Source organism: Prunus avium, chromosome 4, assembly GCF_965620075.1.
Source record: "Prunus avium chromosome 4, drPruAviu1.hap1.1, whole genome shotgun sequence".
NCBI classification, from domain to species: domain Eukaryota; kingdom Viridiplantae; phylum Streptophyta; class Magnoliopsida; order Rosales; family Rosaceae; genus Prunus; species Prunus avium.
Genome location: NC_142287.1, coordinates 22,552,504 through 22,565,875, shown reverse-complemented (window position 1 = coordinate 22,565,875; position 13,372 = coordinate 22,552,504). Strand labels below are relative to the sequence as shown.

At 38.1% G+C, this 13,372-nt stretch overlaps 2 protein-coding genes across 3 annotated transcripts; one reads left to right on the top strand and one right to left on the bottom strand.

The window, feature by feature from the left end:
- Positions 1-619: 619 nt before the first annotated feature.
- On the top strand, positions 620-4,078 carry LOC110754394 (disease resistance protein At4g27190-like). Its single transcript, XM_021955455.2, has 3 exons — positions 620-1,410; positions 1,594-3,728; positions 3,869-4,078. The coding sequence occupies exons 1-2, from the start codon at positions 620-622 to the stop codon at positions 3,722-3,724; spliced, it is 2,922 nt and encodes a 973-aa protein (XP_021811147.2). The 3' UTR covers positions 3,725-3,728; positions 3,869-4,078.
- A 769-nt stretch (positions 4,079-4,847) lies between these two features.
- G18F (autophagy 18 F-like protein) lies at positions 4,848-12,755 on the bottom strand. 2 transcript variants are annotated; one of them, XR_015835214.1, is made up of 9 exons: positions 11,674-12,755; positions 8,362-8,826; positions 7,846-8,277; positions 7,314-7,541; positions 6,396-7,214; positions 6,128-6,294; positions 5,617-5,961; positions 5,204-5,348; positions 4,848-5,105 (listed from the first exon to the last, which is right to left on the bottom strand). XR_015835214.1 is itself a non-coding variant. In XM_021955437.2 (8 exons), the coding sequence occupies exons 1-7, from the start codon at positions 11,947-11,949 to the stop codon at positions 5,619-5,621; spliced, it is 2,730 nt and encodes a 909-aa protein (XP_021811129.1). In that variant the 5' UTR covers positions 11,950-12,754; the 3' UTR covers positions 4,848-5,105; positions 5,617-5,618. The 2 variants fall into 2 exon arrangements, 1 of the variants encoding a protein (XP_021811129.1); XM_021955437.2 differs by lacking the exon at positions 5,204-5,348 and having other exon boundaries at positions 11,674-12,754.
- Positions 12,756-13,372: the final 617 nt, after the last annotated feature.

The window sequence follows — 13,372 nt, the reverse complement described above, 5'->3', positions numbered from 1 at the left end:
CCAGAAATGCATCTGCCTAATTTTCAATCTATATGCACTCCTGAAAATTTGGTAAACTTGTTAGAAATGCATCTGCCTAAGTTTCAACCCATATGCACTCTTGATGATTCTACCACAATCTCGGAAACTCACATCACATCTCACACTCCTTAGAGGATGGTCTTGAAGCAACATTTTCAATTGGACCTGGATAATATAATATAGACAATTTCATGAGGAATGTGTGAGATCACTACAGCTACGTAGGGATGAGTATATCAAGGATTTCTTCATATATTGAAGGCAATAACTAAGGAAAGTTAATGAAGCCAACTAGGAAATTTACAGACACCTTCCCATTTGGATTTTATGTTAGATAAAATATTATTTTTCCGGTTCTTGTTCTTGTGCTAGCTCTCTCCTTCTCTGGCTCGGCATTGGTCTATGTGCGATTTTCATTTTCTTTACATTTCTCTTTCTTAGGATTCTGAGACTGTTAATAGCTTCTGGACAAAACAAAAGGACTCTATAAAACCATATGATGCATAACTATGACTTTGTAATCCCAAAACGACTACTGAGCCCATAGCTACACTAGTGTTCTTACTCCCAACCCTTACTTTGGCCTTTGTTGTGTACCATGGAAACCTTGGGTGCTTTCGTTGTTGAAGTTGGTAGATGTTTAGCCAACACCGTGTTGTCACGGTTTGCCACACTGAAAAATTTCCAGAAAAACATCCAAACTTTGAGGGAGGAACTACAAAAGCTCATCTGTCGAGAAAATGATATAACAGAAGATATTGATATAGCAAAGATAGAAGGGAAGCACCCCCCAGGGCAAGTTAAGGAGTGGCTTAAAAAGGTTGACAAGATCAAGCATGAGGTTGAGGAGATTGAACAAAAAGCTCGGCCACTTTTGGAGGCAGATCCCCTTGATGCTTCCATTGGCCAGGGGTGTATACTTGACTCTAACATGCGCCAGAAGTACCAGCTTAGCAAAAGTGCAGCAAAGAAGTGTGATGAGGTGAAACAACTAATCAAGGAAGCATGTGATCATCCACCTATGGAAGATAGGAAGCTAAGTGATATACGTGTTGAGCATATTCTGGCACCTTCTCTTGTTGGTCAGAAAGCACCAGAGAAGCTAAATCAGCTTATGGAACTTTTGGCTGATAAAGGAATCACAAGGATTGCTGTTTATGGAATGGGAGGTTCTGGGAAAACTACACTAGTAAAAACCTTGAACAATCGGCTTGAGTCTTCTGCCTCAGAGTTCTTTGATATGGTCATCTGGGTCCCCGTGTCGAATGACCTCGATATGAAAAAGGTTCAATCTCGAGTTGCTGAGAGATTGAATTTAGCACTGAATGCAGAAGAGAGCACAGAGCGAAGGGCTTGTAAACTACATCGAGTATTGAAGTCAGGAAAAAGGTTATGTTAATGTTCTGATCCGAGCATGATTTTTCTTACACTTCTATCTTTTCAAGTTCAAGTTAACTTCATTTGTGGTCTTGATTATATTATCTGTCTTAATGTTATGTTACTGTTAAAGTCAGTTACAGAATTTGGTTTCCTAATTCATGATGGCCAAGCTCAATGCTATTTCTACTGCAGGTTCCTGCTCATTCTTGATGATGTTTGGGAGAAAATTGATTTGGACATCGTGGGGATACCACAAGGTGATGACCAAGCAAATTGTAAGATCATTTTGACAACTCGATCACTTGGCGTGTGTAGGGAAATGATGACTGATAAAGAAATAAAGATGGAACTTCTGAATGAAGAAGAGGCTTGGAATTTATTTGCACAAAATGCAGGAAACATAGTGGAGTCAGAAGACATAAATCCTCTAGCAAGAGAAATTGCTAGGGAATGTGGTGGTTTACCTCTGGCAATCGAGACAATGGGGAAGTCCATGAGGGACAAAACAATGATTCAGCTATGGCAGCATGCACTCTGGCAACTGAAGCATTCAGAACCACATTATGGGAGCTTCGACAAGGTGTATCTGCGATTGAAATTGAGTTATAATTCACTGCCAAGTAAGATTTTTAAGTGGTGCTTCTTATCTTGTTCATTGTACCCAGAAAATTTCTTAATTAAAACAAGGGAACTCATATATTGCTGGATAGCCGAAGGATTGATCGGTGAACGTCAAACTTTAGAGGAGTCATTCAATGATGGGATTGCAAAACTTGAATATTTGAAAGATTCTTGCATGTTAGAACAGGGTGAAGGTATTGGCACTGTAAAGATGCACAGTGTATTGAGGGAAGTAGCCATATGGATATCCTCAAATGAGAAAGAAACTGGGTTTTTCAGCAGTTCATTGCAAGGAATGCTAGAAAAGCTTCAAACATCCTTCAGAAGAGTTTCATTTATGAATAAATCTATAGCGAGTTTGCCAACTCGGTTGCTGGGGGCCTCAAACCTAACTGTGCTGTTCCTTCAATGTAATCCTCTAAATAAAATCCCTGACGGTTTCTTTCGAGAGGTTAGAGTACTAAAATTCTTGAATTTAAGTAGCACTCAAATAACTTCCTTGCCTTCTTCTCTTCTTCATCTAAGGGAGCTACACACTCTTCTCTTAAGAGACTGTCGTTCTCTAGAAAATCTACCCCCACTTGCAAGTCTTTATAAACTCCAAGTGCTTGATCTCTGTGGCACTCGAATAAGAGAACTTCCAAAAGATATGGGAAAGTTAATTCATCTGAGAGATCTAAACTTGTCACACACACACCACTTAGAAATCATCATGGAGGGAAGCATATCAGGATTATCTAGTCTTGAGGTCTTAGACATGTCTTTCAGTGCTTATAAGTGGGATGTGAAACGCAATGTAGAAGGAGCGGCATTTGATGAATTATTATCATTGCGTCAACTTTCAGTTCTTCATATAAGGCTAGAAACAGTTGATTGTGTTGCCTTGGACTATGCTGGTCCATGGTTTGGGAGATTGAAGGAGTACACCATACGGATTAGTACAAGGAGCTGCGATACGAACTTACCGACTCAACATGATGAGAAAAGAGTCATCCTTAGAGGGGTTGACCTCTTGAAACGAGGCCTCGAGGAGCTACTGTGCAGTGCTAGTGCCCTGGACCTCGTCTCGTGCGGAGGTATGAGTAGTTTGTCTGATATAGTTGCCAGAAAGAATTCATGTGGCCTGCCGAACTTGAAGTCACTCACCATATCAAATTGTGGCTGCATAACTAGTTTGTTAATTGGCGAACAAACTCTTAGGAGCACATTAACAAATCTGGAGCATTTAACTCTCAGCCGCCTGGACAACTTAGCAACCATGGTGGATGGAATAGTTCGCAGAGGATGCCTTGGAAACTTAAAGACCATTAAAGTGGTGGGATGTGGAAGGCTAAAGAACCTCATATCCTTTGCTTTACTTCGGCTGGTTCAAAACATTGAAGAAATCAAGGTAAGTGACTGCAGGAGGATGAAGCAATTGATCGCAGAAAATTACTACGAAACGCTTCCAAAGCTGAAAACCATAGAACTCAGGGATATGGAAACTTTGAGGACCGTTTGTTCAAGGGAAATGGAAGGATCAGCTTTGGAGAGGATTGAGGTGAGCAATTGCCCCAGCCTAGGGAAGCTTCCCTTCGCAGCACGCGATGCGCTAACTATTAAACAAATTAGAGGAGATTTAAATTGGTGGAATAGTCTTCGATGGCGAAATGATGCAGATAAGATCAGTCTTCAGCAACGATTCCAAGCAACAGAGGATTAGATAGGTAAGTTAACTTGTCTCATGATATAATTTTGTTGTTTAAGTTTTCATCTGTGTCTCTCATGTACACAAGTTGCTATACAATAAATATATTGTCTTTGTCTGATTCTTATTGTATTCTGAAATCATCTTTCTTGTTTGTAGGCCTGAAGGTGTGAGGCTACGTACACAACGGTGAGCAAGTCCAAGGAGAAGTTCCAGAGACAGTTCATGGAATTCATCTCCTTGTTTGTACTTATTAGTTGCTCTACATAAGTTATATTCTTTTTGTTTTAGCTTTGGTGATGTGGGTTGTGTTTTAACTTTGGCTGTAGAGTTGTTTTGTTTCAGATGCAGACTCCTTGTCCGCATATTTTCTTGAGATGATAAAAAAAAGTGTTTCTTTTCAAAAATTAAATCAAATACATAACTAAATTTCAGAATCTTTTTGTCAAATTCAGAAAATTAGACTGAGGGGTTTACCTCAGTGGTGAGGTCCCTCCCCCTTCCCCCATTGGTCACCCGTTCGAATCCCAGGAAAAGTGCCCCCCCTCCTCAATTGCTGTAATTCAAAAAAAAAAAGCAGATAAAAAAGGGTCCATAGTGACTCATACTGTATTTCTGGCTCAAAGTTGAATATGTGACAAAGAAGATATAACCTTAGCATGGACGAGTGGCATATAACCAAAAATCCATACCGAATAATTGACAATGATATCCAAGAAAAAAATGTAAGTATGAATGGACAAGTGGAATATGGTTAGCTATAGCCCCTCTTAATGGACCCAATGAGCAAAGGAAAGATATATCAAACAACGACAAAATTATTGCATGAATAGTCAACTTCAAATGGACAACTCTTAATAAGTTTCTTCAGATAATTTTTGTCTGTGTATCCTTTAATTTCTCAGTTTCTTGCTTGTGAATCTAAAGCATCTGGCACCCCATATACCAAACTGCAAAGGACATTGTGGTCTCAATCTTGGGTTTTATAGTGGGAGAAACTGTCCCATCTTTTTGTTGTTATACGTTTATTCTGAGAATGCTGAGAATGCCGAATCGATCCAGAATTATTTGGGATAATTCAAGGCAAGACCCGTCCCATTTCAAAGCAGAAGTAAAACACACAAGAAAGTGGGCAGGATAATTCAAATCTGGTAGAATAAAAAGGAGAGATTGAAAAGAGCATACAAACTTCATACTGTTATTTACACATTATAACTGATTATTGGAAATTTATATGGTCACTTTATTTACATAGTCAACAGAAGATGAAACCCCAACAACAGAGTATCCACAATTCCGCATCGGTAAAAGCCCCCTATTGCTCCTCTTCTCTACAGACCACCCCATACTATTGACAGTGTTAATCTCCCAGGAGAATCAAAGAATATCTGCACATCTGAGACAAAAAATGCAAACAAAGAGTGACTTAGAACAGCACACGACAAGCATACCGATGGAGTAATATGGTAAAACTATTTGTCTCAAACACTCAACTAAAGAAAACCAACAGCAAGTCAACAAATCAACATTGCCATGGCAGATGCCCGTGTAGATAAATATAGGCAAGTGCCTTGCTCTCTTATGTTCGGCGTGTTGAGCATTTAAGGAAATGACATACCAAGCTGGATGATTGTTTTTCCTTGGGAGAGGAGGATTTGTGACATACATACATTGCGAAAATATATAAAGCATTAGCATCTTACAGCGTAATAGATTTATCATTAAAAACAACTGAATAACAAGTGGGAGAGAATGAATGCCATCAATTTCAAATAGCTATGATGTCTCTTTCTACAGCACCTCCCTAACTATATAATCATACTCACTTCATTTAGTGAGGACATTTCATGAATATCCCCATACTAAATTTTATCTAGATAAAATCTACAGGAGTAAGAGGTGCTTACCTCTAATCAAGCTCATCACCTTCCTCTCTGAATAGATTCTCCATTCCCATGCCTTCTATGTTACTATTTACAAACTTAAGTTGGGCCTCCGTTTTTAAGGTCCTCTCCCTATTATTTACAATCTCAAGCTGAGTCTTTGTCTTTTGGCTGTCATTGTTATTTACAAAAGCCTTGCTTTCTACAGGCGTCTGAGAACCACCCCACTCAGTTTCCTCAGTGCCATTGCTAAGTTCTGCCACACCAGCACCACTGTCAGTCATGGTGTCAAGAGAGCCTGAACTGCTTCTGCATGAAAGCCTGCCATTTTCAGATATCCCGCTAACATTGCTATTTATAGCAGCAACCCTGAATAAGAAAAGATGGTAATTCATATACATTAATAGGATGTCTCCCTGTTGTGTACATGAAAGAGGCAACTTGCAGAAAGAATTACAAAGAGCATGTGACATATCAGCATGGCTTGCATCACCAGGACCTGGTAGATAAATGGATGCATAGAAGTTCATCTCACCTTGTTTGTTGGAATCGGGGAGTTTGAAGATAGTCAAAAACTGGGACCAAATCCTTTGACCTTGCTTCAATCATGCGAGTTGGAATCCTTTCGATCTCAATTTCCCCTCCTGAAGCAGTTTCATCATCCATTTTGACACCTTCCACGATCATTGACTGAAAGTATAGCTGGCAAACAATTTTACAAGAGCAAAGAGCATAAATAAGGAATTCGTCTGAATAGCAAGCAAAGCCACAATTTTGCATTTTCCAGTACTCAAAACAAATACCTCAGGTTTTGCCCACACTGGACTTTGAGCTTCATGCATCTGCAGTTCGGCTTCTGAAATATACAACTGATGTTTCTCCTCAGGGCTGATCTTTGCTTTTGTGACAGTGCTCCAAGCTTCAGGATAAATGGTGTTTCCCTTTTTCTTCCCTTCAGGATATATCTTATTGTTGTCTAAATTTCCGTTCTCACCATATATGTCAGTAGTATCCTCTCGTTCTCTTCTATTTTGTTTTTGACATATATTCCATTTCTGAATAGCTTCAACTGCTAATCTTGCATCACCCTCCAGGCCTGATTCATAAGCAGTGTTCACTCCAGTCACAGCTGTCGAATCTGGACCATTTGATATTCGCAAAGCATATTGTATCATGGAACCAGAAGGAGAAAAAACCAAAAGGTGGTACTTAGCCTTTGAAGAGCTGCAATCCACATAATGAGTATTGCCTTTGGAATTGTGGAAAGAAGCAGCAATGGCCCCAGAAAGGGAACTCATCTTCCCTGTTGCAGCTGCTGCAGCACCACTTACGGTGCCTCTCCAACTATTATTTCCATTTCTTATTCTACTAACAACAGAAAGTGTAACAGGGGGACCAGCTGAGCAGAGGCTTTGCTGATTAGGCATTTGCACACCTGGCCAACGAACTGCCGATTTAGTTGTAACACCCAATCCTGTATTTTTGGTAGTAAAACCAGCATCAGCAGTTGGAAGATTTACTGATCCTCCCCAAGGATTTATAGCAAACAGATGGCTTGTTCCCCTAGAGGAACTAACCATGATCCAGTTGCTGTCATCACTAAAACTGATGTCCTGTATGATCTGGGAAATGAACAAAGGGGAAAGTTAATATCAAACATACACTAGTTGCAACAAATGGCATCTCCAAGAAGGAATGGAGAACAAGAGCACGGATCTTACTGCATTTGTAAATCCACGTTGCAGCCTGTACAGATGTACATAAGATGCAGCAGCATCAGTTGAAAAGGAGCTTCCAGGCATTATTTTAAAAACATTGATGTTATGCCCCTGAACCGAAGCAGTCACTAAAAGGGTGCCACTACGATCAAAGCATAATGCAGAAATAGGACTCCTGTGCGCCCTAAACTGTGCAATAACAATTTTACTGACAATATCTCTGACAATGACCTGACAAACCAAAGAATATAATAAGCACAGGGAACCCAAATAATTGAATATGAAAGGATCAGATAGCTCCAACTCAGTTACCCTTAGATAAATCATGCACATGATTTATTACCATGCATACCAGCAGAAATATCATTCCACGATAATGAAGTATAAGAACATTTTCCAAACACTTTCTATCACGCAAGCGGATGCATATTCTAATGCAAAGTTAGCAAATGGTAATTCACTAAATATAGTACTCCAATAGAATACAAAAAGAAATGAAAATATAGCTACAAGTGAAAACAACTGAGATATGTACCATTCCAACATTATCTGTGTCTGCTGACTGGCCATTGACAGTTCCATTGCCTTTCCAGCCAGGATTCCCTGAATGAAGCGGAATATTACTATCAGGTATAAGCTCAGAGCAGTACCGGGAGAGCTTCTTATATCCCATGTCTCCAAGGGTTACAATCCCAGCAGCTAGTTGCTTGCTTGATTCTTTTGCATAGTGAGCAACCAGGCTCCCATTTGAAGGAAAACCAGAAAAACTTGCAGAAGGTTCCAGATGTTGTGGACTGACACGCCCGGAAGTAGATACAGCGACAGGACTTCCACTATAAGCCAGCCACCTCTTGCCTACTGCAAGAGGTCCACAACCTATACCTCCAGAACCAGGGAATCCCGCAACTATGGGATTGGTAAGAATTGTATATTCCCTCTCCAATGTTGTGGCATCAAAACAGTGTATCTGCAATACATAAAACTAGATACTCAAACACAGATTAAGCAGAATATAAGAATTATTGGATAAACTTTGCATAATCAGGTATACCTGAGCTGCTTGAGAAATAGCAACAACTCGAGAACTGCACTTTACAGAATAAACAACTGATCTAAACTTTAGAACATGAACATAAGATTGAGATCTCAAGGAATAAAACCGAACAACAGTAGGCACAAAACTACTGTTCATTGTGTCTTGGCTGGTTGCACCAATACCATTGCGAGGAGAGGCCATCCCATCCTGTATATTATTGCCGACAGAAATGGACCCATCAGCACAAACTACCAGCAATGGACGGCTTTCTTCAAACTTGTCTTCCAATCTCTTTGAGGCTATTGGTTTAGGTAGCATTTGCATAAATGAGACAGGGCCATCATATCTGGAAACCAGGTCACGGACATTATCTGATTCTTCAACATCCCAAACCTGGAAACCAGAACGGTAACCCAGCAGGAGAACTTGCCGAGTGACATTTCCCTCACCTTCTAACTTGTCAAAGCCAGCCCAGTTCACCTTTATTTTTCAAAAGGAACATGAAAAGTTAGCTCCAATCTCAATAATATAAGACTCCAACCAAAAAAAAAAAAAAAAAACCCTTTAACCTCAAGTGCTTATGAACAGAACAAGGAAAGTAGTAGGATCATGTCCAGTGAAAAAACCAAATACAGAATAACCGAACAAATTTAAAACAATGGGAAGAGATTTACAGAAAACAACAATATGAAGAGCCATTAATCTAAATGTACACAATCAACACCAATTCTTTGCTCATATATAATTTTCTTTCAGAAATTTAAAAAAAAAACAAAACAAAAGAGAGAGCGAAAGAGAAGGAAAAGTTGACAAAGTAGCACGAATGCAAAATGGATAATATTTATCTGTGTATCCATGTTGAATGGTTAATATTCTCAACAAAATATCTTTTTACAACTTCTAACAAAATCCAAACACAAACAAATTGACGAAGCTAACTTCCCAATCAATTAAAGAGTCCATTCAGATAATCATTTTTTTCGTCTGAAGATTTTAAACATGCCTAAGACTTACTGAACTGTTACATAGATAATAGAATCATGAAACTTCTTAACAATAAAATAGCACCTCAATTGATCCTTCCAAGTGCTAGTGCACAGGCATGTTTGATGTGAAATTACTATCTATTTGGGTGTCAAAAACTCAAAAACGCACTGCTACCAGCACCAACTATTTTCATTATGAAATTCTGTCTTGTTTTCAGAGTAACGTACACAAAAATAAGGAGCAAAAATTATATTAATATTATTTTTTTGGATTTAATACAGTACACATAAATTTAGTGTTCAAAAGCTCCTTCACTAATGAATCATTGTTACATCAGGCAAGAATAATATAAACCATCTCCATCATAAAAGTTTCCAAGAGCTCCGTCAATTTTTAAGCTTTTTTTTTTTGGTTTGAGGAATTGAACTTCTAGGCAACCAGCAATTCATAATGTGTGTCCTCATCACAAAGTTTTTTAATATAATTTTTTTGTTTGGAAAAAAAAAGATAGAGGCTCTGTTTGGCTGCAAAAGTGGTATTACCTTATCTATATCGGCACAGTGTTTTCCTGATCAAAGTTACTGTTAAAAGAATGATCACTTCAGATACATTTCTGATTTTTACCAAATTAATTTGCATTGGGAGCAATAAATGCGTCACTAAATGCTACTACTAATTGAGTCCTTAGTATCTATAATACTAGCCCCTACATCAATTCAGACTATGAAAGCAAGTCTACATTGAAATTAAATTAACTATAAATTTATCACAAGTTCCACAAAACCAATCACAAAAGGTCAATGCAATGCAAGTTGCAATGTATATTCTTTTTTAGCAACTGCATGACAAGTATAATGTCACACATTTATTTTGCACAACCCCACAGCCCATACTTTTAGCATACTAGATTATGACTGTTTTAAAAACCCAACAGACAACATACAATCGAAGCCCTCTTCTTGCCACGCCTGAAGTAATTTCTAGTAACTCCATACAATAATCTAAAGGTCAAACTCAGGTCATTAACCCGAATGTGTACTTCCTATAGCACCTAAGTCGCACATGACATGGGAACCTCCTTATACCACCAATCTAACAAAGAATCCTTATATTGCTTCACCATATGCTTTGCTATTGAATCTGGACATCATGATGCACACTTGTAACAAACTTCATTAAGGATCACATACTCTAAAACGTCTTTTTTATTTATATTATTTCACCTGATAAGCATATATCTAATTCAAGTCAGGCAATCAAGGATCAACAATTCAGCCAAATCTTTCCAAATCAATGCTTGATAGTAATAAAAAGAGCTTAAACAAATAGAAATTAATGTCTCATTTGGAATCAAAACACATGGAACATGTAGCACATGTATGACAAAGTAAATAGCATACCGTCACTAACGCTTACGTATATCCAAATATTGATTTGAAGAAAACAGGTGGAACGTGTAGCACATATATGACAAAAGTAAATAGCATACCGTCACTAACACTTATGTATATCCAAATATTGATTTGAAGAAAACAAGTGTAAGGTCTCGATTACGAAACCGAACAGATTAAAAACTCCTATGCTATCCGACATCACAGACAAGCGACAAATCAAATAGCCTGTTGCCAATACCCCATCTGAACTACCTATGACCCCAAACTGCCACTTTCTTTAACACACGTGGAACACTTTCTTATGAACTAATCCCGACATGAAAACGACAACATTTCCCCACGCAAAAATGTGGTCGACAAAGAACCATATCGTGCGAAACATGCATGCATAACAACCTCGACCACTATAATCACCCTTCCTACGAGTTGCAACTTCTGCTCTAAACACCCATATCGTCCTAATTGAATATAATGCTCAAGAATCGCCAAATCAAACTTCTTTCACCATCTTCAATCACTTGTGGAAATAATAATTGACTCCATAAACAATTCTCGTCATCCATAGACAGCTTTTGCATTCTCTTTCAGGTCAAAAGTTTCACACGCATGATATTCAGACAAAGTCTCCATAGCTGAAAGTTTTGGCAACTAAAGTACTCAACATGGTATTCTACATTCAATCTGCATTTTACGGTTTGTACTATAAAAGTCACCAATTCACGCAAAATCCAGCTTTTATATCCACCTTTCCATAATAGCAAAGTTAAATTGTTTCTCTCCACACAGGTAGCAACATCAATAGTAGGTTACACTATCATGTGATTAGACACTTACAGCTAGCTATACCATTAAAAGAACTGAATTAGACACTTTTGAACTAAGTTTATATCACAGTGCTGAAAGCTGAAACATTTCAATATAGAAACCAAAATACAGCAACTCCTACCTGATCATGGTTGGTGTCATCATCCCTATCAACAATGGATGAAGCCACCGACGCTGCAGACCGAGCAACAGTTGAAGCACCAGACGAAACGATTCTCAAATAGCTTGAAATGGCACGAAACGAGTTGGGAATGAAGTTATTGGTCCGTGCGGGGCGAGGAACGCCACCCTGCTGCTTTTGGCCACCATCATTCCTCATCCCCAGAAGCAGAGAGATCAAACGAGCCAATACCCAGATCACGAAAACTGCTGGTTCTTCAAAGACTGCCTTAATCATAACCCCAGAGCTGTTTCTCTTTGCACTTAAAGCCACCCAAATAAGAAACAGCCCCGAATTCACAAGCTCTAGGTACCAAGTGTCTCCATCTCCTTCTTACACACAAAAAGCATCCAAATTTCACAAACACCCAAAAATTAAAACCAACTTCAAATCGCACTAAATTGGAAACACAAGACCTCTGCCTCTGATTCCACGTCGTCTCGTTAATAAAAACAAAGAAAACAATTAGAGCTGTGTAACTGCTTCCAGAAACAAACAAAGTCCACCAAAGAGTCTTATCTTCAATACCCAGAAGCCAAAATCGAAAAACACAATGAAAAAATATACAATCTTTCTGAAGAATGAGGTTTTTTTTATACTCCTACAATGAAAAAATTAAAAAATTTACAAAATAAAAAATAATGGGATTTTTTTAAATTTGAAAATAATAATGGTAGAATTGGAATGGAAACTATTGTACAGAGGATTAAAGAAGGGATTTTTTAGAGTTTTTGAAGGGAAAACCGCCGAGAAATCGCCAGATAACCGGGGGAGATCTGAGGAGAGAGAAAGTTGTAGAGAGAGAAACAGATTGGATAATGGCAATGTTTTTTTGCGTGTTTTTTTTTCTGTTTTGTTTTTAATTTTTTGGTGAATGAAATGAAACGAAATAAATAAATCAAAAAAATTGAAATTGAAAGACTATTCGTTTACGACTCTTTCTGGGTGCTATGTGCTCTATGCTCTCATCTTTCAAAGTTGGGTTCAGATTTGGTTTTGAGTATTTGTATTGGCTCTCACGTTGTTGAACCAAAACAACTCCACCTCAACTTCTCCTACTTCCCCTCCTCTACACGTTTTAGCCTTCCTTGTTGCTTCACTATTGTCAAACTAAACGGTTTTCACCCCATTTTTCTTTTCTTTCTTTTTTTTTAATTTACATTTTTGCTAGGATTTTTTTTACCAAAGTTAGGATGGGGAGGGGAAAAACTCACACACATGGGTATCATAAGAACTTGAACACATGACTACTTGGGAGCACATCAAAGACATAGACGAATCCAACTAACACCTGAGTGGTTTTTTCCTTTTTTTGTTGGTTCATTGTTAATTTGTATTTTACATCTAACGACATTTATTTGCATTTAAGGATGTTAATTTAATTGATGATTTGTGATATGTGAAGCTTAAACAAACCAATGTCTACATCAATTGAATCTAGATCCTATTTAAGGACTATAATGTTCTTAAGTCTTAGGTAGGGTTTTGTGCTAAAATAACCAATTTTCACAATTTTTGTTTCAAAATAGCCACTACCCCCCATAGTTCCCTCTATTTTGTCCCCATAGTGCCTCTGTAATGCAAGGGTGGCTATTTTGGAACAAAAATTATAAAGAAGGGCTATTTTAATTAATTTCTCTAAATTTTAATATTAAAATCA